This window comes from Embiotoca jacksoni, unplaced genomic scaffold (genome assembly GCF_022577435.1).
Source record: "Embiotoca jacksoni isolate LCO1_2020_lvr unplaced genomic scaffold, fEmbJac1.0.p SCAF_30, whole genome shotgun sequence".
Lineage (NCBI taxonomy): Eukaryota > Metazoa > Chordata > Actinopteri > Embiotocidae > Embiotoca > Embiotoca jacksoni.
The window spans coordinates 969,183-994,346 of NW_027185382.1; the positions used below are offsets into that span (position 1 = coordinate 969,183).

Below are 25,164 nucleotides of genomic sequence, written 5' to 3' on the forward strand. Positions count from 1 at the left end.
CCCACCTTGTCAGGGATTACTGATTAGATTAAGGCCAAAAAAGTCGAACAGTGCCATGTCTGAGAAAAACAAAGAAAAAAAGTCCCCGTGTGTGTTATCTTATGTCTCTAAAATGGCAACGTGTCAAGGAATAACTTATCTATAACTGCAGGCGGCGGCACCAGATCCTCCAGCTTCAAATAGAAAATCCTCTGCAGGCCTTGGATGCACAGAGTGCGAAGTTCAGGCAGCTTTTCCAAAAGTCTGGATAAATGGTTGGACCAGCAGTTCGAGGCTCCGTCCGCTTCCATCCCGCCATCCTTCAAGCACCTGACCACGTTGTTCTGCAGCTCCTCCACCTTCTGCGGCTCCTTCAGCCCGTGCCGCTCTGCAGAGCAGTAAGACACATTTCAAAATATTACAGTAACACAGAAATCTTTAATTTCTTTAAACTGGTGGGAAATATTAAGATTATAATGGGAAGATGCTGCAGGTGTGAGATTCTACATCTAACGTCTGGCAGCTTCAGTCATTTAAAGGCTTTTATTTTAAAATAATAACAAAAACAAAACAAAAAGTAACTGAATTTAGGGTAATTCTTTACTGAGTATTTCAGACAAAAAGAGTGTAAAATAGTTCAGGCTGGACCCCTTGAATGCAACATCAGTCAGTAATGTCATCTCACCGGTGACCAGGGCGAGGGTGCATATGCAGGAGAAGGTGGAGACATCCAGGTTCATCCTCTGCAGATTGGCGGAGAATTCAACGATGCTGTCAATCCACTCGCCGAAGCCGCGCAGGCACTGGAGGCGGTGCCACACCGACCCGTCGCAGAAGATCAGCTTCCCTTCTTCCGGGTTGGATCTGAAACGTAATGACAGCTCGTGCTAAAAGTAAAAAGCTCAAAGGCAGAGGTGAGTGTAAACTCCGCATGCAGCTATTATCAGACACAGAAAATAATTTGTATTTCTGTACATGTTGACGCTTCAAATTGTAGAATCAATGACAAAATACTCTGCTTCCTCTGGAGCCTAACCAGCTGAAAAAATCAGATCCATGAGCAAACATACCACATACCTCAAACAAACCACTAGTTTGGGGTGCATTGCCTAATTTTGTCAAAGAAAAAGTAAAAGTTATGTCAGTTCTTTACCTGTACGACAGTCGTAAAACAAAAAGCTCCAGGAAAGCTGAGTAGAAGAGGAGGTCTTGGTCATGTTTAGGTAGACAAGTAAATCCCGGGATCTTCTGCGCCCAACCCCGAATGACCTCCATAGATCTGGTCAGGAGGTCGTAAAACTGACGGACATGCTGAGCGTCGTCTCCCAGAGGACTTCCTGGACTCTCCTTAAACTACAGTGAAAGGTCAAGTTGGGATTGAAGGGAAATACCCTGTATTACAGCTCTACTGTGTTTTAATTTTTATGTTTGATGGTAACAGGTGGCCTTACTTTGGAGTAGTCATGGCGAGAAGAGGGAGGGTTTGACTCCACGTGGGCCCTGATGAGGCTGTTCAGGAGGGTGCTGCCGGGTGACGAGGAGTCTGGAGGAGCTCTGGGTTTGGACGGCAGGCGACCCCTTCGACCTTTCAGACCGTCGGTCCTCACCACTGCAGAAAGTGAAGTAAAGAGGGAGACACTTTTTCAGCTTTTAACTTGGATAGATGACATGAAGTTAATGTTAAATGATTCAAGAAACTTGGTTTTAAGGTGTATAAGTTTACCTTCTTTAACCATCCCCACTACAAGGCACTTCTGGAAGCGACAATATTGGCATCGATTCCTCCTGCGTTTGTCCACAGGGCAGCTTTTGGCCGCCAAACACACATACTTCGCATTTTTTTGCACTGTGCGCTGCACGGAGAGGAGAGGAAATTAGATTTTATTTAATGTAATGAAAATCTATCTTGTAGAATGCCCAGAATATGTACCATAGGGTTATTTATTCAATGCAAGACAAACATCTCAGAACTTAATACTCTGTAAAACAAACTGAGATGACTCCATTGATTTCTAAAACTCACACAGAACCATCTGATTTTTTTTCCACAATCACCCTTTTTTGGATGTGCTCTTCCCTGCATGTTGATACCAGTTTACAATGAAAGCAGTGGAATTGTTCCCACATGGTTTCTTGAATGGAGTTATGTTTTTTTTCTGTAACCCTAATCAGCCTAGAAGAAGCTTTTGGAGACTGAATGGTCCAAAAAAATTATTTCTACCAAAGAAAACAATGGGAAGAACTAAAGAAAAAACAGCAATAGTGGTCTTTAAACTTATTGAGAAAATATCTCGAATGGCTATTTTTATAATGATTCAACATGAATAACTTTTTGATAGCTTCTTTTTATTAGGAGTATAGTAGCATAAGTCTCAAATTGTCCTTTGAAAATGAATAGCAACGCTCCTGCTCCTGTGGGCCATTTGAGGCAGAATCAGGCATTCAGCAGGTGGACAGGGCAGTCTGGGTAAATACAGGGTCGTGGTCATTCATAATTTGGAGAATTGTCCCGGGAATCTCCTTCAGAGAGATGAAGGGGGAGGTTTTTATTCATGGCACGTTGGTGGCCATTTTCATACAGGACATTTGCCCGTAAAACGCGTGTCAAGAGATCAAGAGATCAAAACGTGCAAGTGGAGTTTAATGTCCAATTTAGAAGGCCAGTCAGGCGTCTCACTGGGATTTTTACATTGTAGCTTATTATTCGAAATTAGAGTTGATTAAGGGACACCGTGTTTCAATGTGTATTATTATTTATTTATTTTCATCCTTTTGACGGAGATGTTCTCATGTGACGTCCACTTTTGGGCTACCTGAAGCATCAATCCATATCTGCCTTTGATAATAAAAAAAAAAAAAAAGTGTTTGCACCACAAAAGTCTATCTGTTTCCGAAAAAAATCCATAAGTTAAACTTGTAGTTTTAAGGGCAGCTTTGACTAAGCTTGCATTGAGAACAAACCTTAAAGAATCCTTTGCAGCCCTCGCAGGTGCGCACTCCGTAGTGTTGGCATGCTGCGTTATCCCCACACACCGCGCACAGCCCCTCGGAGCTCAGTGGTCCTCGGCTTGGGGCTGAAGAAGTCTGGTATTCCACAAAGTGGTGGCCGTGTGTGAGCTGGAGGGGGTGAGGGAATCCCACACCGGGCTGTTTTCCCAGGCCAGTGGAGCCCAAAACTGTGGGGCTGTCCAGCGGCTGGTGCGCTCCTGCCGCGTCCAGGTTCATGGACACGTGGAGAGATCCGTCAAATTTCATTTGGCAGGTGGACAAACTCTGACCTCCGTGTGGCGCGTGTTTTAGGGAAAACAGTGAAAATCTGGACAGCGCGTTTTTCCTGTGTGCTGCCGCCAAATAGTCCTGTCGAAAACTGTACAGAGAGCCAGAGTCCTCCCATATGTGTCCCGGAGGAGTCTGGAAGTTAGATGTGATGGATGTGTGCGGTGATGGAGACCGGTAATAATAAACGGAACTCGGGGAGGAAAGCAGATCGTCTGGCTGATGAGGGTGATGCTGATTCGGTTGATACCGTGGACACCCGTGCGCATCCTCCACCTTGACGCACGGTATCTCCCCCTGAACTGGCATCTGGAAGAGACACGGGGGCTTCACGTCGTACCCGGAGCTGTACGTGTCCGTCAAAGGGCCAAAACTGGGGCCTGACGTTCCTGCTGAGATTTCACTGTTAGTAAGATCCATGCTGAACTTGACAAACTCCGGGGTGAGGAAGTCGCAGCTGCGCTCTCCGCCGGCGCTCTGAGAGGCTGGGCTGGCTCCTTGCGGAGAGGAGCTCCACTGGGTCTGGACGCACGGCATGGCCACTGCAAACAAAAAGATAATGCAGTTGGTCCAGCGTAAGCAAAGGAATATCGAACAAATGGCAACAATACGCCTGAAAAGATAGTTATGTTGTGCTTACAAGGGATACGATTTGCAAATGTTCAGCAATAACGAGCTTCCATTTCATTTCAAACTTTGTTTTCAAATGTTTTCTTTGTCATATTTTTGGTTATTGTTGTTAAAAAGTCAGTTGGAAACAGGTTGCACACCCGGTTAAGCGTAAATTTCCACTTGTTGTTTAAATGACTTTTTTTGCAACATGCAGAGGTACAGGGGATACATGGGGTCCAGAAATTACCTGAAGGCTTCACCTGTCCTATTTTCCACAAGGTGTTATTCTCCACTAGACTTTGCCTGGCACGAAACAAAAACAAGATAATTTGCTGTGTTATGACATTAATCCTCGATTTCTGCAGAAATGAGAGAAAAGGCAGAATATGCAATAGCCTACCTTAGATCCAGTGCAAGAGGACGGTGATTAGTAATCCCATTTCTGCCGCCGTGTTGCTTTAGAACTGCCACCAGAAAAGTCCGCTGTCTGTCCGGAGAGAGCAAAGGAAATGACTGTTCACTTCACCCACTCTTGGCTCGAAGACTGGCTGCCAGTGACACCGACAATGTGCTTTTGTTTACGTGGTGCGTATCCTTGTGCCAAACCTTATTACGCACACGCCTCAGAAGAGACAGAGGGTGGTGCGGTGTGTGTTTCTGTGCGTGCATGCTTGTGTGTGTGCGGTGGGGAGCATTGGCTGGTGTGGGCGTAGAAAGCGTTTCATGCAATTTAGAAATAATGGACACTTTCTTACAGATTTTAGGTAATTTATTCTGTTATTATAAACTACCAAACTTGTGACTGCTACAGCGTACAGATGTATTATGGTGTTGTTGGGAAATAGGATTCAAAGTGGAGTCATTTATTGGTAAAAGTAATTTTCTTCATAATTTCTTTGCCGTTTAAGATACTTTTATCTATGAAAAATAGTATTAAAATGTATATTTCTTTGTGTGGTGGGGGCTTGACGTTTTTCTGCCTGCCTGCTGTCCTAAAACACAGAAAAAACGACAGCTGGAGGCACTTCTCCCCCTTTATGATTATCCTAACGGAGGAGAATGAAGGGGAGACCGGAGTTGCGCAATCTTGCAATCCCCTTACGTCAACAACGTGGCACCGCCTTTCCTCGAACCCTATTGGACAAGCCACAGTTAAGTGTTGCCCTCTCATTGGCTCTGCGTGACGTCGCCCAACGCCGCTGGGCTTCCTGGTTGTAGCTGTCAAACATACATTTGGAGAACAACCGATGCCTTCAGTCGCCGCCGTGCATCGTCCAGACTGAGTTTTATTCAGCCACAAAGCAAGAAATCCTGTAAGTGGGAATGTATCTTCTGTCACCCATGTCTTTTGGACATTTTGAAATTAGTCTTAACGATTGATTGACCCTGTGCTTGTTGGCGGGGAGCCATAAAAGCATGGCATCATCTGCGAGTTTCTCTTTGGCATGGACTGTAAAACACAGAAGGAATAACCTCTTATCTTCCTGTTGTCAGAGCTGAAGACATGCTATATTACTGTGTTTTATTGTCATTTAAAACCGTATAAACAGCTAAATTATTCCTGTAATGCTAAGCTTTACTGTCGAGGTGCCTAACTCGTCTTTTTGCAACGTAAAGCGCTTATTCGTGACACTTAAGACGCAGCGTGTCGTTGGTTTTCCTCGAAGACCACATCGGGCTGACATTTTAATCCACAGCAAGATGTCAGTTTAAAAAAACCACCGACTTCCTCTTGTGTGGCGATCAAAGACCAGAATAGCAATACATTTCAATACAATCAACATACTACCACCTGCTGTTTAAAGCAAGCAGCAGTCACACGATCAGAGCTCCTAAGCAGCATCTGGAAATACACATTTCTAAAACAAATAGCCAAAATATGTATGGACTTCACCATGTGTGTGTTTAGTAACCACCGGGCCAGGAAGCCCTCCTTCTCTGCTGACTCATAACGAGTCTGCAGGCTGATGTAAATGGAAGTAGTGTTTTTCCGAAGTATGAAGGAGGAGGGAGGGATGTCCCAGCACACCATGAGGAGCAACACTTTCTAACAGCTGGAAGGTTCAGCTCCCCAAACTACACCCAGCAGCAAATTCATGCATTGTCATATGCTACCTTTATAGGAGGCACTCAGGATTGAGCGCAATGGTTAGTTTTTCATAATCTGGGGTATTGAAGACCAGCAGGGCTGTGGATTGTTTTAAAATAAGTTGTTTTATAAAAGCCCTCTCATAACACTTGAGTATTCAAAAATTATACTTAATTATCACGTGTTCCTTTAGATCAGATTTAATATTTGAGAGCATACTTTACTAATAAATGTTGTTGCTGCTGTCTGGCTGACACGGCAGCTGACTACTCGTAATAGGTCATTAGTTACAGCAAACTGCTTGTTGACATTTGAGCCATCTGCAGCTACGTTTTTATTTAAATCCATTAGAATCTGTTTCAGTGTGTGACGCTCTCTGGAAACTTTTATTCAAAGTGCATTACAGTAAGAATGCAAATGCTATTTTTTGGGGGGGCTGCCCTGGTGGGAACTGAATGCCAGGCGGTGCTGGTGTAATGTTCTGCTCATTATGGTTCACAGGATCATTATCAAAATATGGACACACAATCCTTCATTGACAGCTGCAAACATACGGTGCACTAATTTTAGTGGACAACTAAACAAGACAATTCTGCAGAGGTATTATGGTCGGTGAGCAATGAGTTATTTCTGATGGTTTATTTGAGATTAAATTAGTTTTAGTATGTTTTACATCATGTCTGTACGTCTTCCCGAAGTGAAATCTGATCCTAATCATTACAAAGCAGCTTCATGTTTGCTACAGGGTGCATGCACAAAACCTGGTTCATGAAGTGACTTCATTCTGCACAGCTGGGCGAACATAATGATTTTGCAGGACGTGCCTCGAGCAATTATTTTGCATATCGATAAATCAGTTTTTTTGTCTGATCAATGTGTCTGATCATGCACTGTTTTAAATGTCAGAGAAAATGACAATTGGTCGTCACAGAGCGAAGGTGGTGAACATTTGTCCTGATGTCTGTCTCAGCCAGCAGCTTTCTGGATCCTGTCACCTCTCCCTTTTACGAACTCCTCTCAGGCTTTTATGCCTCCTTCACATGATCACCTTTCATCAGCCTTATAACCCGGGGATCTCTGCTCTGACTCCTATCTGCACTTTACTCTCCCCGCAGGGCCTATGGCGTTCAGGAAGGCTCTAAAACACACGGCGGTCGTCAGTGGGGGGGTGGTCGCTGCTGCTTTTGGCGTGTCAAAGCTAATCGAGTACAGGAAGACGCAGGTGAGATGATGCTCCACCAGATGTTTGCCTTTTGTTGCATTATTACAGTTTTTAAAGATTGTAAAGATCCAGGTTTACAGGATTTGACTGAAGGGAAACATTCTTACTCCTCTAAATGTCAATATCATGTTCCCATTATGGCCCACTGCATGTTCTGTACACTTTTGTTCCTCAAGAAAAGTTGAGTTTGCAGGGAGGGAGTGCGCCCGAGGACATGTCCTGTCTAGATTTTGGAATGTGTTTTTCATCTCTAAACTGTGCTTACTTGCTTTTCATTGAATGCTGTGCCAGCGGCTGTGCAGGAGGCAGCGGTTCACTGGCAATGGCTCCAGAACCGGAACAGAAATTGCGATCGAATGAACATATATCATGGCATCATAAAGTTTTTACAGAGTTGTTATGTTGTCCTGGAAGTAATCACCCCCACTTTTATTCCCACTTCCTCCACTGTGTTCCAGCATCTACAGAGGTGTGGCTGTTTTGCTACTTGGTCTTTCAAAATGAAAGTCAAGTGTCGGCTACCAGACAAAGATATAAAAGTGCACTGACCCTCCTTCCAACACACTTTGACACTCCTGCCGAGAGTTGCATGAGAAGATTGATACCACTGTGATGCCTGCACGCGACATTTTAAGATACTTCTAGCAGCTGGATAATTAAGCTTAGCATGAACTCGTCTATGCTTTCTTTTCTCCACCAATACTTTATAATAAAGGTAAAAATGCCCAAAAAGTACTATATAGAATAAGTAAAACAAAAGCAACAAGGTATCAGTCTTCTGATTTCACTCTCAGCAGAAAAGCAAATTGTGCTTTTTCCTTTTATGTTAAACTTTTCCTTTAATCTGAGAAGAGAAATATGATAAGAAACCTGTTTTTTTGCCCTTATTGTGCAGTAAGCAGTAATATATTGAGGAGATTTTGCAATTATTGTGTTTATCTCCAGGCAACGTCAACTTTTGTAATTCACAAACTCTGCAGATTATCTTGTTCTTGAATAGAATGATAATTAGCTGCTTGACAGTTCAGATGGACGACACCAAAAACTTGACAAAAAAGAACAACGTTTTAGGAGCATTTGAGGTGTGACGTTGATGAGTCGCCTCCTGACTGGTCAGACTGGGAGCGCTGTTGGCCTTGAAAGATAGCAGTGTATGTCAGTTACTGTCATCCATCGATCTTCTCCATGAAAATACAAATAAGCACACAGCTTAGCTTCACATAAGATGGACAAGCAGCTGGGTTTCCGCTGACCTCTGACCTGCCCTGGGCTTATGTCAGGCTTGCTGCACAACTACATACCAGACTTTATGTGACTGCACAACCTAATGTGAACTTTGTTCTGTGTCCTGGTGCGATAATGTCCTCTCTTGCCCATTGTCGCCCTCTCAACCAAGCTCGGATTGGTAAGCACGAAGACCATGATGAAATATAATTATTTTCACAATAGTTTGTAATCATGCATGCCTCTAATCCCTGTAATTGCAATGCTGATGAGATGAATGTCCGTCTTGTCTCTTTTAGCAAGGGCATATGGCTTGGAGAAGTTTTCAAGACAGCGGCCGATTGGCTATTAGCGTGGGCCTCGCTGCGCCTTTCTCTGACTTAACTTGATTACGGGGTTTCGCTGGCACTTAATTCAGCGGCGGCGTTTGTCTGCGTGCATCATCAAAAATAGACAATGATTATATCATCGTCTTGTTTGCGGCTGCACACCTAAATTACAAACGCCTGCCACTATTTGCAAGTCAAATTCAGCGGTGGCTTCAAAGCAGCTTGATGCAATCATTTAGCTTGAACTGCTAAATAGAAAAATGAATAAATATTTCATTAGAAGTGAAATTCCACAGCCTCGTATCAGAGGGGAGCTGTGTTTTTTTGTTTTTTTTGTAGTTGTGATTATTTCTTTAAATTAATTATTTTGCTAATCAAACAATGGGTGTAAATGATGTTCAAAGACTGGAATGTGATTTATTTAGTGGATTTGTGAAACTGAGCCGCATGTTGCAGTAACCCTCGGTGCTTCCGGAAACTTTGCTTTGCTTCTAATCGCACCAAGAGTCATCTGTTTTTCAAAGAAATATTATTAGCAACACTTCTCTTGGAAACTAAAGGTGTTGTGGACATCATAAGCACACAAAAATGTCACTTTATTCCAAGAATAGCTTCAGTTTTTGGTCAGAGACTGAAGGCTCATTCTTGAATTTGTTATAACTGCACTCTGCAGTCACTTCTGGTGGTGAATTAGGTAGTGGTGGCAGAAATATTCACACCTTTTTGTCAGGTAAAAGTAGCTTGAGTGTAACGGTAGGCTCGGTTATACTGACAGGTGTTCCTAATATTGTGCCCCTCCAATTTACATGAATTGGGTACCTAATCTTTTAGGAATGAAACAAAATTAATGATTAAACTAACTTCACTTGCAAGAACAACTGAACATTATAATCCCCATGAAGAGAGGATTGATTGTTGGTGTAGCATATTTACATTTATATTTAGAGATTGTGTTTTTATATTCATTCCGAGATTTCATGTGGAATCCCCACATACATTATATTCCATCCACAATGCATATTATATGTAAGCATGTCCTATGGTAATCTCATTACACACTTGAACCCAATCCATAATGTATGACAATGATTGCAAATCATTATGCATTGTATCACATGTCGTTTCATGAAGTGATTATAATGCGGGGATACTGTGCTTGTAATGTCTCAACATGCACCTCAAGGAAAGTGTTGCTACCGTTTCTTATATGTCTGTTTTAACATAAGATTTAACATAGAAACGTAATGTTTTGTTCAGTTTAGGGAGCACAAATGACTCTTTGAGATGTGAAAGGTATGGAGCTCATCGTGCCCGTGCCGCTGTGTCTGTGTCACATCCAGGCTCAGTTAGCCCATGTGGCAGCAGAAGCAGAGCTGAAGGTTCCCTTCGCCGACGAGCTCCCCTCTCGGCAGGCCCAGCTCTCAACGCTGAGGAACACCGAGGAGTTTGATGTTCTGATTGTTGGAGGAGGGGCCACGGGTGCAGGATGTGCCTTAGACGCTGTCACACGCAGTAAGCTCCCTGTCAGCGGCGCCTCTCTGCTTTCATGAGTCTCCTGGGATGCAGCATGTTTCACAAAAATACTTTTCTGTTGAGTCAGTAATTGATTTTTGGTGACTAAAATTAGATTTCAGTCTGTTAAATCACGACGGGTTTTCTTCTGTTTTTATGTTTTTGTGGGTCTCTGCACAATACTGTGATATTTAATAGGTAAATACAGTATGAATGTGTCATGTCTTCCTCAAACTAAATATTTTATACCACATGTATTATTATGCACTGTAATTTTTTCAGACCTCAAGACTGCTCTAGTAGAGAGGAACGACTTCTCCTCGGGCACAAGCAGCCGGAGCACCAAGCTGATCCACGGCGGGGTCCGCTACCTCCAGAAGGCCATCATGCAGTTAGACTACGAGCAGGTTCCTCTGTGCTTCACGCCCACCTTGTTTCGTTGCTCCTCTTCGTCTTCGTCGTCTCATTCAGTCTCTCATTTTTTATCAAACAGTACATGATGGTGAAAGAGGCCCTTCACGAGCGAGCCAACCTCCTGAAGATCGCGCCTCACCTGTCTGCGCCGTTACCCATCATGCTTCCTGTTTACAAGTAAGTGATAGAGTCACAATATTTAAAAAAAGAGGAAAACAGGCAGGTAGGTTCGTGTTTGTTAAATCCCGGTGTTTACCTCCAAGATGGTGGCAGTTGCCTTACTACTGGGCGGGGATCAAGATGTACGACCTGGTGTCGGGGATCCAGTGCCTGAAGAGCAGCTACGTCCTCAGTAAGACGAAGGCCTTGGAGCTCTTCCCCATGCTGAAGAAGGACAAGCTGGTGGGAGCCATCGTCTACTATGACGGTGAGTCAAGGCTCCGTGTTTTCACACAGACACTGTCACGTGTGGACAGTTGAAAGAAAGCACGTCTCATTTATGTATTCGTCTCTTTATTTTCTGTGAATATGAAAAGACAGCTGAGTCAGTGTCGCCCTTTTCCACTGTTTTCCTTTCCTGCAGCAAAGAATAACATGACTCACCCAATGATGTGGTGATCTTAAGATGTATGAACCATGAGAGCATGACAGAGAGCAGGATTTAAAGTACAGCGCTGATTTTTAAACACTTGACAGGAGCACCTGTGTGACAGAAACGGTCTTAAAATCGTCTACAAAAGCAGCCTTTTTCTTCAAGGTTGTTGTGAGAAAAATCTGAGGGGTCACAGGACGACTAAAGGCAAAGCTTACTGACCTTTTCTTCTTCTGAAATGCACGATGTGTAACCAGTCGTCTAAGATAAACACAGTAACACAAAACAGTGAACGACCACAAATCTGCTCAGACATCACACAACAGTTCAAGTTGCAAGAAGTGCAGAAGTTATAGATTCAGAAAATAGGTTCAGAAAACCTAGAAAATTTCCCAAATATGTAATAATACAGAAATGTTTGAAAAATCTCCTGATTAATCCAAGCAGAAGATTAAAGAATGCAGGCCTCAGATGCTGTCTGGCCCGAGGCCTTCACATCTCCACTGGTGCCGAACAAAATGTGTTGACAGGCTGGTAGGATGCCCTCTCTTCCCCGTGGCAGTAAAGGTTGCGTGTTCCCCGGTTCAGTACGAAGGACAACCAAACATATGCTGAGCATCCAGCTGAGTTTGAGGAGCTAGGAGCCGCAGGCTTCCTTTCCTGTCCGCCACCGAAAATAACAACGTGGTATCTGCGGGTGATGTGTCTTCTACTGTAGGCTTCACTGAGTATCAGCTCGTCAAGTTCAATCACAGCAGACTGACGTTTCTTTTGTTTTTTTTTAAATGATGCCACTTTTGATGTCTTTTATTTATCCTGTTCAACAGTTTGACAAAATGAAAATCTATTTTCATAAAATACATTTTTAGAGGAAGTTGCAGTGTCTCTCTTTAGAGCTTAAATTACAGATGCTTTTATGGATATAAGGTCGCATTTAAAAAGACGTTTTACACTTCAGGTGTAAAATGTATGTGGCCTGGTATAACTGCATTAAGTGCAGCCTTGGAAAAGGGACAAGCATTTTCTTGCTGCATGTGTTTGATTTCCACCACCTCCACCCTCCTCCATCATCTGCTCTGAGGGGGGATGGTGCCGGGTTGGTGGAGGGGAGGGGAGTCTTTTCTCCAATTATGCCGTCTGGAACAATCACGCCCGTGACATTTCGAAATCTGACCTTCTCTCCCGGCGGTGTAGAGCGCCGAGCAGCAGTGTCGTCGTCGTCAGTCGGACTGGCTGAACTGCAGCTTTTTCTCTCGCTGTCTTGGTTACTGCTGCTGCCACCAGCAAGAGCCTCCTTTATTCTGTAGGCCTTATCTTCTCATATTGGCTGGCTGGTGTATCATATGTGCATATGCTTCAAATGCTCAGGAGATAGCAAGTATAGCATGTTTAGTTGCTGCAGGTACAACATACATGTCCGTGGCCTCAGTGAGTCTCTGTCAGTGCTGAAAACACTTATTATGCACAGCAGCAGAAAGCCCACAGATAGCACCGAGCACTGAGGAGAAGGGATGTGATGATTGGAATGAACATGAATGACAATCTGTTTGTCTGATTTTGAAGTCCACCACAAACCACCTTCATTTCGCTTCTTTTCATGTCTCCGAATGTTTGTGTCTATTATACAAAAATGAGTTATAGAGAAGAAATACATTTCAAAGACATAGAATATGGACTAATTTAATTAAATACACAATAACCTTAATATAGCCACCTTAATTAAGGTGACTATAATGTTCTTTTATTATTTCCACCTATTTATATTGTTGTGTTGAAACAAAACAACTCTTCTTCTTTGTCACCTTCAGGGCAGCACAACGACGCCCGCATGAACCTGGCCATCGCCATCACTGCTGCCCGCTACGGCGGCACCGTGGCCAACTACACCGAGGTGGTCCACCTGCTCAAGACTAAAGACCCGCAGACCGGCACGGAGAAGGTGTGCGGCGCCCGCTGCAGGGACGTTGTCTCAGGTGAGCGAAGAAGGTGGCAGGAAGACGCTGCAGAGTTAGAAAGATGGTCCCGAGCCTGAAGGTTCAGAGTTTACAGAGAGTTGTTCTGGAGAGAGGGCAAATGAAGTGACATGTTGAAAAGGATAAAAGAATCAATACAGTAGCCATGTTATTGGCTTGAATGGAAATCAATGGATCAGTTGTGCTGTGCTGCTTTAAAGCTGCAGTGTGGCCTGCCTGCCTGGAGATCTGACATGAAAAAGGCCTCAGTGACATCAGGATGAATTATGTTTATCAATAAATGGACAGAAAGAGGCAGACGTGATAGTTTGTTTAAGGCTTTTCTGCTCCGGCTGATTTCCACCTGATTCTTCTCTAAAATGTATATTTAAGTCTTTAGATTAAAGAAAAATAACAAACACTCAAGGATATAGACGAGCAGTAACAAATACTATAATTAAATGACACATTGAATGTGAGAGTGTCGAGTGAAAAATGAAGAGTTAAAAATGAATGTCCAAATCTCATGACTTCTCTCTCTTTCTTTCCCTCTCAGGGCAGGAATTCGACGTGAAGGCCAAGTGTGTGATCAATGCCACCGGACCGTTCACCGACTCGCTGAGGAAGATGGACAACCAGGAGACCCAGAACATCTGCCAGCCCAGTGCCGGCGTCCACATCGTCATCCCGGGTTACTACAGGTGCTGCCACACACAGCAGCTCCTTTAATACAGACCTGCTTTTCCCATTTCAGATGCATTAAGTTGTACATATGTATTCCTCTGTGTTTTCTCCTTCCTATGTGTAAATACAAAGCTCGCTAAACTATAGTTTGACCCACTCTTACATGCACAGGACAATCTTCTGTGCTTAAGATACAGCACAGCAATAGAGTGGTTCTGTTCAAGTCGGAGGTTTTAAAGTTCAGCTAAGCTTATTGAGTGAAACCCGAGGGAGAGCGAGCCCTTTGAACAGAAATGCCAACCACCTAATTTTCTTCTTCCTCTGTTTCTCTCGTCTTCCTCTTGCCGCCATCTGCTCCCTCCCACCTCCTCCTCTTCCTCTCACAAATCTTTGCTTTTCCATTTGTTTGTCTTTTCTGCACCTCAGACCTCATTTTGTCGTTCTCTTCAACACGTCCTGCTATTCCTCATACTTGTTCCTCAGCTTTTCTCCACGCCTCCTCCTCCTCCTCACCATTCACAGACGAATAAATGGCACCTAATAACACTGCTGTTTCTGCTATTCCTCTTCCTCACTTCTTCTCTCCCCTTTCTTTTTTCTCTCTGCTTCTGCTCCTATTCTTCCTGCTGATTAGTTATTTCCTCCATGCATGCTTTTCTTCACCACCTTTTATTTTGATAAGCTGATACTACTTCTACTTCTGTTATATATATAATAATAATAATAATGATAATAAAAAATTCTGTCCCACAGTCCTGACAACATGGGTCTGCTCGATCCGGCCACAAGCGACGGTCGCGTCATCTTCTTCCTGCCCTGGGAGAACATGACCATCGCAGGAACGACCGATACCCCCACCAGCGTGACGGCTCACCCAATCCCAGGAGAGGACGACATCAACTTCATCCTGAGGGAGGTCCGCAACTATCTCAACGCTGACGTAGAAGGTACAACGTACAAGGGTTTCTTTAATGTTGTTTGGAAATCATGGAATCATCTGGGATTGGTTTGAGTTTTAAATGAGTCTAATGAATGGTGGCAATCAACATTGATGCTTACTTCTCTGGTTGTTCCAAATAATTACCTAAAGATTGCTTTGTACAGCAACAGTCTCCTTCCTCAAAAGCAAAAACCACAATGAAAACATGATGAGAAAATAAATGAAACCTTAGGAGAATAACCAAACATTAGATTTTTCCATTCTGCATTGTATAGGCTGTATCTGTCAATAAAACACAATCCAATAAATATTTTCACTGAAGAGCCCACCTGCTGCTACCATGACTCAAATGGGTGTAACTTGATTCCCGTTGCAGTCTGTTCTGTTCCAGTATTCATTTTGCTCGCTTGGTTTGTTTGTGTCGTCTCTTTGTGGCATCGTCAGTGCGCAGAGGAGACGTGTTGGCAGCGTGGAGCGGCATTCGTCCCCTGGTGACGGACCCCAACTCCAAAGACACTCAGTCCATCTGCAGGAACCACATCGTCAGCATCAGTGACAGCGGACTGGTCACCATCGCCGGTCAGCGGAGCTTCGTCTCTGTGAACATTGTGAAAATCCAGTGAATGTGACTCATCTGTGATTTTAATTCTGCGTGTGTTCAGGTGGGAAGTGGACGACCTACAGGTCGATGGCTGAGGAGACTCTGGACGCAGCCGTTAAAGCCCACACCCTCTCAGCTGAGTCCTGCAAGACCGTGGGTCTGGTGCTGGAGGGAGCTAAGGGCTGGACGCCGACCCTCTACATCCGCCTGGTTCAGGACTATGGCCTGGAGAAAGAGGTTGGACATTTGTTCCACATTATGACAGTTGGGGGGAGATTCAATTTACTCTTATATATATTTATATAACAATATAAGGAAGAAAAGCTTTGAATCAACACTTTTTACAACAAACACAACACAACAAATCTTTAGAAATGTAGTTTTTAGATGTGACTTCTGTGAGATTCCTGCTTCATTAAGAGGGTCAAAGAAAGACGTGGGAGTAGCTACATACTGTACACAGTCAGACACATTCACCTCCAAACAAACCTGTGAAAGCAGCTCACTGAGACACATGCAGTGTCGTCTTCAGCAGCAGCAGCAGCGCTGGAGCTGACATTAATGCTGCTGCTGCTGCTGTAACAAAGCTGACATTTCTGCTACACAAAAGACTGAACACACGTTGAATCACTCTCTGTGCTCTCCAATTTATCAATGGCATTAAGTAAGGGCACGCTGACTTACATCAGCCGCACGCCAACTCTCCAATAATTAGCCCGTTCGTTTTCATTAAGTGTGGTAGAACATAGTTTCATGAGGAGAAAGTTGTCCTGCTCCGAGTGCCTACAGTAAACTTACTCCTCATTAGAGGCTCCTGCAGCCGCTCTGCTGTTCTCTCGAATATTCCTAAAAGGTCACTGTTGATATTTGGACAGCGTTTGCCCTTTCACATGATCGGCAAGCCGACGATCTGAATAGCAAATAGCCTCCTGTGTTCTGTAAACATATGACACCTCATCGACAAAGCGGCGCTATTATTTATCGTTTAACTCCAAAGAGGGGAAATCGATCTCGTGAATACCAAGAGCTGCCACGGCAATTTACATCTTTTTATATTGTGGAGGCTGGAGAGTGAAGGTGTAGGGATGTCATTTAAAGGCAGTGGGCAGTAACAGTAGTCTGTCTTTGATAAATAATAAAATGTTTTACGGCTAAATGTGGTTCAGTTAGTTGATGGACAGATCAATTAAATCTGTTAATGTCATGATTTTACAAAACAAGCTGCTGGAAGTCACGGGCTGAAACTGAGATTTTGCAACTACTCCTTTCAGGAATAATATTCATTCTAGTTGAAGGAGGGAGGTGCTGCAGACATATGTTGTTTTATCCGGTCCTTTGTCTTTCACATGTATTTATTATCTTTCTCTGACACAGGTGGCGCAACACTTGACCTCCACGTACGGGTCGAAGGCGTTCGACGTGGCCAAAATGGCTCAGGTCACGGGGCAGAGGTGGCCAATCGTTGGGAAGAGATTGGTGTCTGAATTCCCTTACATCGAGAGCGAGGTAAAGAGGGATGCTGCGCAGACACATGATGTTCCAGCTGTGTGTGTGAGGTGTGTCTGAGAGTGTGTTTTGGTTCTCAGGTCCTGTATGCGATCAAGGAGTACGCCTGCACCGCCATCGACGTCATCGCTCGGCGAACACGCCTCGGCTTCCTGAACGTGCAGGCGGCCGACGAGGCGCTCCCACGCATCGTGCAGATCATGGGCAAAGAGCTGAACTGGAGCGAGGAGAAGAAGACGGTACAGACATTTACCAGTTGTTTCTTTAAACGAGATAAAGTGATGGAGTTAAACTCACCGGTTTCACTTTTTGCTATGATATAATTTGTGTTTCCCTAACGCTTTAATCCCAGGTGGCTTTCTGAAGTCAGGGATCCTGTTTCAATCAGAGCACAATTGAAGCGTCCACACCCTCTGTCTTTTCAGAGAGGAAGCTCTGTGTGTGCATGAAAACTGAACTCACCCTCATTGTTAATCAGCAAAGGACACCTTTAAAAACAAGTTGGATAATCATACAGGGTCAGAAATCAATCTCTCAACAAAAACAGTCGAAAATGTTGTTGTTTCTGAGAAAGTTTTTTTTTTTTTCTAACAGCTTTGTAGGCAACAAGTACAAAACTAGTGAAAATCAAAGTCTTCATTGTTTTATATGCTTACAAGACACATTTCCCCTCAGTACACATGTTGCAGAAGCCTTACTACACACACAAGAGTTGTAACCACGCTCACTCTAACAACAGAGGCTGTATCCTTCAGTATATTTGATATCATGATTCTGCTGATTACATTCTCACTCCTCTTGAATGTAAAAATCCAGGCGGAGCTTGAAGCAGCGAAGAAGTTTTTATACCAGGAGATGGGCTACAGGTCTCGCGCTGAGCAGCTCACCAAGACGTCTGAGATCAACCTGGACTACCAGACAATAGTCAGGTACCCATGAACTACTTTTAATCCGCAGTATAGACCTCCCAGTATAAGAGCTGCTGATTGGTCCAGTCCTTAAAGTGGATTTTTCTTTCTTTATTGCTCCTTTTCACTATGTATTCAATCATTACTATCACAGGCAGCTTTTCCACTTTTCTATAGATCCATGGTTATGTTTACACACAGCTATCATTGAGCACCGTTTGCTGTAAATCTAGTAAGAGTAATTAAAGCTCGTATGTCTGACAGATACAAGAAGCGTTTCCATAAGTTTGACAAAGAGAGCAAAGGATTCATCACCACCGTCGACGTGCAGCAAGTTTTAGGGGTGAGTTTCTCTTCCTCTGTTTCATCTTTACACACACTTGTCTTCATTACATGTCATCGATCACCGGTGGTGGTTTTCTTCTCTGCAGAGCATCAATATCGACATTGATGAGAATGCGCTCCATGAAATCCTTAATGAGGTGGACCTCAACAAGAACGGACAAGTGGAAATTGATGAATTCCTGCAGGTACGTAACATAAAAGGACAGAGAGGAACACTTTACTCAACGTCTCCTTATCTATGTGCAGTGTACTAAATTTGAAAATAGTTTACAACATCATTAATGTTCAGTATTTATAACTTTTCCTATGAAGTCATGTTTTACTTTGTTTTATGAATGTCCACAGGAGAAGTTCTCGGTGTTGACAAATACATTAATGAACATTTAATTTGCTTAAAATTACATTATATTAATCATACGGGATAGAAACATTCATTGAATGTTTACATATTGCGTATAAATGTTAAATTGGGCTCTGGAATAAGCAGTTTGTATAACATATTTTAACATTATTAAAATAAGCTAAAAAAAAAATTAATATTATCACCTTTGTTACATCCATAATTAAGTCCTAAATGTCGAAATGTTCAATGTTTTTCCAGAAGTATTCATTTTGATGCCCAAAATCAAGAAAAATGTATCAATCATTTTAATTAAATATTTTCACTGAAATGGAAGTTTTTCATTATATTTAAGAAAATCAAGCTAAAGCATTCAATTGCAGACGATAAGTGGAAGTTTTTTGCAGCAAAGACATAAAATAAAAACAGAATCTAAACCTAAGGTACATTAAATGTGACATTTTTTGGAGCGCACATGCAGCATGTATTGTCGTGTGTGTCTGATGAGAGCGGCCATTAATACCTAACACCTCTGTCAGCGCCTGCCCTTCTCAAACCAGCAGCGCAAACACGACTGAGGACACAAAGATAATAGAAACCCTTGGGAGTGCCATCCCTTACACGGACTCATTTCTAGTATTAAATCTGTCCCATTGCCAGAAATATTGATATTAATCCTGAAAATGTCTAAACTAGTTTCCAACTTTGAGCAGTTGTTTCAAAAGCCTGAAAAAGTCAAAGGTTAATCGTCATTTTCAGAATAACACGCAACAACTGTCTTCTTATACACGGCATGAAGCTGGAACACAAATGATCCTGTTGTTAAAAAAAAGACCAGCGTCCACCTGAGAAGTGAGAGCGGTGAACGTCCGCTGCTGCAAGCAGTAGGTGTGAAGTCTACAGAGCCAGGCCAGAGCAGATGAAGCTAATTAGAGAGAATCTCTGTCAGCGACTTGTGTAATGAGGCCTGAAGAGTGTCCGGGGGCTCCCACGTCTGTCTGCCGCTAAATTAATTTCTCACTTCAGTCCAGAAACGAGTCATTACAGCAGAGCCTGATGACAGTCGGATTTAGTCTTTGTTAGTGAGCGGCCAGGAAACGAGCTGACGGCCAGACGACGAAGCAGCCGAAAGTGAAAATCTGCCGCTGTCTCCTTTGAGACAAAATGTGTGTGTTCGTGTTTGTTTCTGCTCGTCCTGCACGTGGACGACTCGGGGACAACCAACAGGTAGTATACGAGTGGAGCACTGATGGGAAGCAGACACTTGAAAAGGGCTCTCACACAAAACGTTAACCACAACGTGGTTGGAGGGGAAAAAAACAGGAGGTTTAACAAGTGTCAAAGCTGAATCAGGTAACTTCACACATCTGGAGCTTTGAAGCGCACCAGTTAAAAAGAACTTGGGTGATATTTTGTATTTTTACTTTTGTCAAGAAAAGATGTATCCTAGTAACAAGTAAAGCCCAATATGTCTTACTGCACTTTACTGCTGAATCAAATACAAGACCAAGTGTGTGGTTACCTGAAGAGCAGTTTTGAATCTCAGTTTAGTCCTCAATGTGATCAGAAGTAAAACATTTATTCAAAGCTGATTTTTTTATTTTTTATTTTGGCTCATTTCCCATCTCCGAACATGGATTGAGTTTATGCTACTGCATCCAACCACAAGGGGAGATACTTCTGAGGAGCTGTCCATCTTTATATCCAGTTTATGTATTTAGAAATGCAGCTAAATCATGAAAACACGGTTCTGTCGTCTCACAGGGTTCGTTCACAATAAGAGAAATAGAAAACATGATCAGTTTCAGTGTTCAGTATTTTCGTCCCCTCACAGATAATTATCTCTACCTGAGGAAACCAGCTTGCCTCCTTTGACAAGTTAACCTTTCCCGCTGCTGTCGTACAGGCTATGTACTTGTGTCCTCTGCTGTTGCCTCCGTAGCTGATGAACGCCGTGAATAAAGGACAAGTGTCTGACAACCGCCTGGCCATCCTGCTGAAAACTGCCGAGGAGACGCTGGATAAGAGGGGCCCGGTGACGGTGGACCGCAGCGGGGGCGGAGTCTGAGCCAGTGTCAAGAAAACCTTCAGCTGCTGCTCCTTTAAAGGTGGTAATGACAGAAAAAAAAAATCATGCAAATGTCGTTATTTGAATGACAATATTGCAATCAAGCACACAGTGGGATGAATTTGACCAAATCAAACACACTCCTCAGTGTGTTTTGGGTGAAATAGTATCTAATGATTGAGGTTTGTTTTGTTCTTGAATTGAAAAAGAAGGTGCGTTTGTCTTGTTTGTGTTTTTGTCTGTTTTTTTTCTGGGTCTCCACATCTGGTGCCTCTGACAGCACACTGTTTTATATTGTGTTTTCAACAAAACCTTTAATAATATAATTGTATCTTTGTAGTTTCTCCAACACTCATTTCTAACAGCCCTGATTGTTGTGTAAAAACTGTATTCAGTTGGCAACTGAGCTTTTATGCTTTAATTTACACGTTTATAACTTCCTGATAATGTTTACTGGAGAATAAACTGTGATTTGGTGCAAATTATAGAAAACAAAGTCTCTTTTCGACCCATGTTGCTCAGAAATAATCACAAGTTAATGTGGTATTATTGGAAATATATTCAGTCATGACATATTTTGAAGCAACGGGATCTGCACTGCAAGTACAAAAAGAAGAGAACATGAATGCACTTTTTTTTCTACCAAAGAGATGTACTTATGAGGCTGGATGATAAAATCAATAATATTTTTATTAACAAAAATCTGAATTTAAACAGAGGGCGTCTGTGGTTGCAGTGAAAATAGTGAAGACTTGCTGGGTTTCACTATTAATTCCGGTTTATTTATAAATCACATTAAAAACACATGAAAAGGTTATCTATAATTAGCACCAAATTCTCATGTCTTTCCAGGAAACTTCCTGTTGGGAAATCAAACGCAGCCTCACTGATTATGTCCTGGTGTTGTGTCTGATCCGAGCGTGTCACAAGCACAAGCGAGGTAACATGTAAAGGTTTCTGAAGCACTACTGCGTCTCCCAGAGCGACAGCTGATCTGGGACTCTGTGTTCTCCGTCTGTTGCACTGCCTGCCTGCATGCTGCTGCTCACTCTTGATGTTTACATGACGAGGTTTCCAGCTTTAGCGTCGCTGCTCGAGGAATCTTTCTGATCTCCTCACGTGTGTTTTTAATGATTATTTATTCTGTTTTCTTTGTGTCACTGCAGCTATAAACTCAGAGAGATTTAATTTACATACATTGTAATAGAAAGAGAACTTTGAAAGGACTGTATTGATTTTTGGTGGGTAGAATAACGTGCTAAACTCTGTTCTTTAAATGATGTAAATGAAACCGTTTATTCTTGTATTTGTTTTATTATGTGTATTGATGCACATCTAGCTTGTCTGATTGCCTGATCAGCCAATCAGCAGCAGGCTGCTATTTACTCCTGCATGCCAGCTGATGTTTTTATTGTTAATGCGACAGAAAGGAGACTTTTATTCATGTGATAACATGTTTGATGTTCAGATTTTTAGGATTGCAATAGAAAGGCAGTTCACTGTATGAATGTACAACATGTGCCTTGATGTGCCTACGACGTGAATCTCCAACCTTCTTTTTCACAACATGTAACACAAAAGCAGGAAATCATGTTCAGAATGTAAAGATATTTATATGACGTTTCTAACATAAAGAGAAGCATTTCAATTGGCCTGCACGTCATTTTGTAGAAGCAGAGGCCTGGCAGAGGAGCAGAATTTGACATTTGTGTCCAAATTTTCAATGATTTTACGCATTATTGTCTCGCTAACATGCCTCTGCTGCAGGCTTGTAATGTAAAACAAGTCTGTGCTTCCTGACTGCCTTCATGTTTTTACTTATTTTCAATAAGTGAGGTTGTTTGGCTTTTCTTTGGCCTTTTTTTTTTAAATTCTTAAGCAGTCATTCCACTGGTTTTCCTCCCATATACCAAACACTGTCGCCGTTACTGAAGTGTGTATCAGTATGTGGTCACATGGTTCAACTACAATACCTCGACACTGAGGACCCTTCAAGCTGCCAACGCCGCCCGTCAGGAATAGCTCATGGGCAGCACGACTTAAATCCTGATGTTTGATTGTCTCCTTTGGATGAAATTACAGCTTTATCCAGGCTCAAAGAGCATCATGTTGCTGGCTCTTTTTCTCCGCACCAACACTGTCACAGCAGAGCGAGTCAGTCTGCAGGTGAAAAAGCAACAAAGCAATTATCTAATTAAATGTATCTGGTTGCTCGCAGAGCTTTGCAGGCTTTTTGTGTGTTTTTTGTGAACATCAGTCAAAGCTGGCGTCATAACAGTAGATAGAAGTGATCTGGCCGCATGTGAAAAGACTGAATTTGTTTTTTAATTGGATTTAATTTCAGGTCAAATCCCCAAAGAGGACATCACAGCAGCACTTATGTTTAGTGCTGTCATGAGTCAGATCAACTATTTTCACATTTTATTATTAAGTATTGATTATGCATTTAGGCTATTTGTTATGTTATTCATTCATGTGAGTTACAGCTTCTCAAATGTGACAATTTGGTGATTTTCTCTCTTTTATGTTTGTATAAATTGAATCTCTTTTGGTTTGGGACTTTAAAAAAAAAGGACACCTTGGATTAACTGGACAAATTATTAGACACAGCTTCACATAATATCACATGATATACATCATTTCTGACACCTGCTTATCTGCATTTCACTCTGGACAAAGATCTGATCCAAAGCTCCAGAGCAGCTGCTACAAGGACCTTGTGGTGCGATTTTGACTTTTTTACATCTTCCGAGTCTTAAAGAATAATATTGTCTGCATCACTGTTGATCTCTGTTGTTCAATGATGTAAAAACATGCTGTAAGTTTAAACGTGCTGACAGCTTATGGATATTTTTAGCAGTTTCTTTCAGTTCAAAAGCATTTAGTTTCCTATTAAGTGTTGCCTTTCTGTCAGTAATTGTAAAACATCAGGTCATGTTGCACAGAGCCAAAATATCTTCACAGGTCGGTTCTCACAAGGATAGAAGTACATGAACACACACACACACACACACACACACACACACACATTAACCTTCATCCAGGCGGCTCCTGCAAACTGGGTGAAAAACAGCCTTTTCTCCCGAAAGGTCACGGTGAGATTTGAGTGACAGCTTTAAATCCTGCGCTCATATTACAATCTGCAGCGGAGACGTCTTCCTAGGAAAGGCCGGGAGTACCGGGAAGCAATTAATTGTAATGAATAATGGCACAAATCTGGTTGGCATATGACCACTAATGCTCCTTTTTTTCTCTGGAGGATTAGGACAGTGATGCCAGCCACACCGAGGTGTCTGTCTGCACACTAATTGAAAAGTGTGAGGATGTTGGGGGGTGTCAACCACTGTCTTCTTCTCTTCTTGTCTTTATTTCAAAAGGAAATTTCTCATCCAAGAACATCAGATTTTTCCACCTTGTTTTTTTACTAAACCACATCAATTTTACTGGATTTTAGAAACAAGGGGGTCATAAAATGAAAGGATAAATTACTGGACACAAAAAATAAATAATGTAAACTTATTTAGACTTATTTTTTTCATCTTTGTGTATTTCTCATTAATGTGTCAGCTGCAGCTCTATGGATTCTGCTAACTAAGCACCCTCCGACTCTTTGTGGAGATTCAGGGGCATAAGTTTGAACCCCTTTAAGGGCATCATCATCCGGAGAAACCACTAAAATTGAAACGTGTCATTTCAAAATGAGCTATTTGTCATGTCTGCTTTAGTGGCTCACTGATAAAAATCTGCAGGTGAGACGTCAAACTACAACACCCGAGGAACCCAGAAAGCGTCAAAACACATTCTACATGTTTAGACCTTGATCAAAGATATAATGTCGTAATTTGTGTGCATGCTGAATGTTTCAGGGTTTGTTTTAGTCCCCTGACCCTATCACTGACTAATCTGGCCATGCCGCGCATGTGTTAGCAGTGTTAGCGTCCTCTCCAGCCCATGAGCTCAAGTGTCAGTGTCAGTAATTAGACATTTTCAAGTAGAAATTATCAACCATTCTCCCGGTTTCCATAAACAAGTTGTCGCAAAATAATGATGTTTGGATGAGTTTTAATTAGAAGTGTGAGTAAGAGCACTGGGACCAGACAGCCACACAACAACCCGCCAAGCCTTCATTTCTTCAGCTGATAATTATGGTAAATATGATTATAATTAACTGACAGCTCAAGAAATTAATCACATCGACCTCTTGTGAGGAAGGAAAAGTTCAAATATTGATATGACAGAGGGCAGGTAAGAGAACTGCTCAGGCAGGACTGATTAATTTAATATGTCATGATTTGGTGTTATTGTGCTGCATAACTAATTGCAAGTAAAAGTCATTAAAAGACAGGTTATTTTTGAAGCACGACTGGGCCCTAAAATGACTACCTGCAGTCTCAGATGTATTCTACAGGGTACTCTCAGGGACTTTTAGGGCTTCCAGAGGTGAAAAATCTCCATTTTATGGGGGAAATAATGGTTCAGACCTTTCTGGGCCACTCTTGAACCTCCTCCGGTTGAATAAAAAAACATTTTTGCAAGGTGTCCTGACATTTACCTGGGTCATTCACAGGCTT

The 25,164-nt window shown here is 42.5% G+C and overlaps 2 protein-coding genes across 4 annotated transcripts; one reads left to right on the forward strand and one right to left on the reverse strand.

The window, feature by feature from the left end:
- Positions 1 to 59: 59 nt before the first annotated feature.
- On the reverse strand, positions 60 to 4,461 carry LOC138207177 (nuclear receptor subfamily 4 group A member 2-like). Its single transcript, XM_069164230.1, has 8 exons — positions 4,268 to 4,461; positions 4,115 to 4,170; positions 2,941 to 3,797; positions 1,703 to 1,832; positions 1,431 to 1,588; positions 1,133 to 1,332; positions 665 to 843; positions 60 to 367 (listed from the first exon to the last, which is right to left on the reverse strand). The coding sequence occupies exons 3-8, from the start codon at positions 3,790 to 3,792 to the stop codon at positions 108 to 110; spliced, it is 1,779 nt and encodes a 592-aa protein (XP_069020331.1). The 5' UTR covers positions 3,793 to 3,797; positions 4,115 to 4,170; positions 4,268 to 4,461; the 3' UTR covers positions 60 to 107.
- On the forward strand, positions 292 to 23,437 carry gpd2 (glycerol-3-phosphate dehydrogenase 2 (mitochondrial)). 3 transcript variants are annotated; one of them, XM_069164228.1, is made up of 20 exons: positions 292 to 377; positions 729 to 893; positions 1,257 to 1,344; positions 1,421 to 1,602; positions 7,072 to 7,178; positions 10,072 to 10,243; positions 10,526 to 10,650; positions 10,737 to 10,834; positions 10,921 to 11,084; positions 13,058 to 13,222; positions 13,758 to 13,902; positions 14,639 to 14,832; positions 15,270 to 15,404; positions 15,488 to 15,663; positions 16,801 to 16,932; positions 17,013 to 17,171; positions 17,749 to 17,861; positions 18,105 to 18,183; positions 18,272 to 18,370; positions 20,468 to 23,437. In XM_069164228.1, the coding sequence occupies exons 5-20, from the start codon at positions 7,077 to 7,079 to the stop codon at positions 20,591 to 20,593; spliced, it is 2,184 nt and encodes a 727-aa protein (XP_069020329.1). In that variant the 5' UTR covers positions 292 to 377; positions 729 to 893; positions 1,257 to 1,344; positions 1,421 to 1,602; positions 7,072 to 7,076; the 3' UTR covers positions 20,594 to 23,437. The 3 variants fall into 3 exon arrangements, with proteins under 3 accessions (XP_069020329.1, XP_069020330.1, XP_069020327.1); XM_069164229.1 differs by lacking the exons at positions 292 to 377; positions 1,257 to 1,344 and having other exon boundaries at positions 796 to 893; XM_069164226.1 differs by lacking the exons at positions 292 to 377; positions 729 to 893; positions 1,257 to 1,344; positions 1,421 to 1,602 and adding an exon at positions 5,065 to 5,180.
- Positions 23,438 to 25,164: the final 1,727 nt, after the last annotated feature.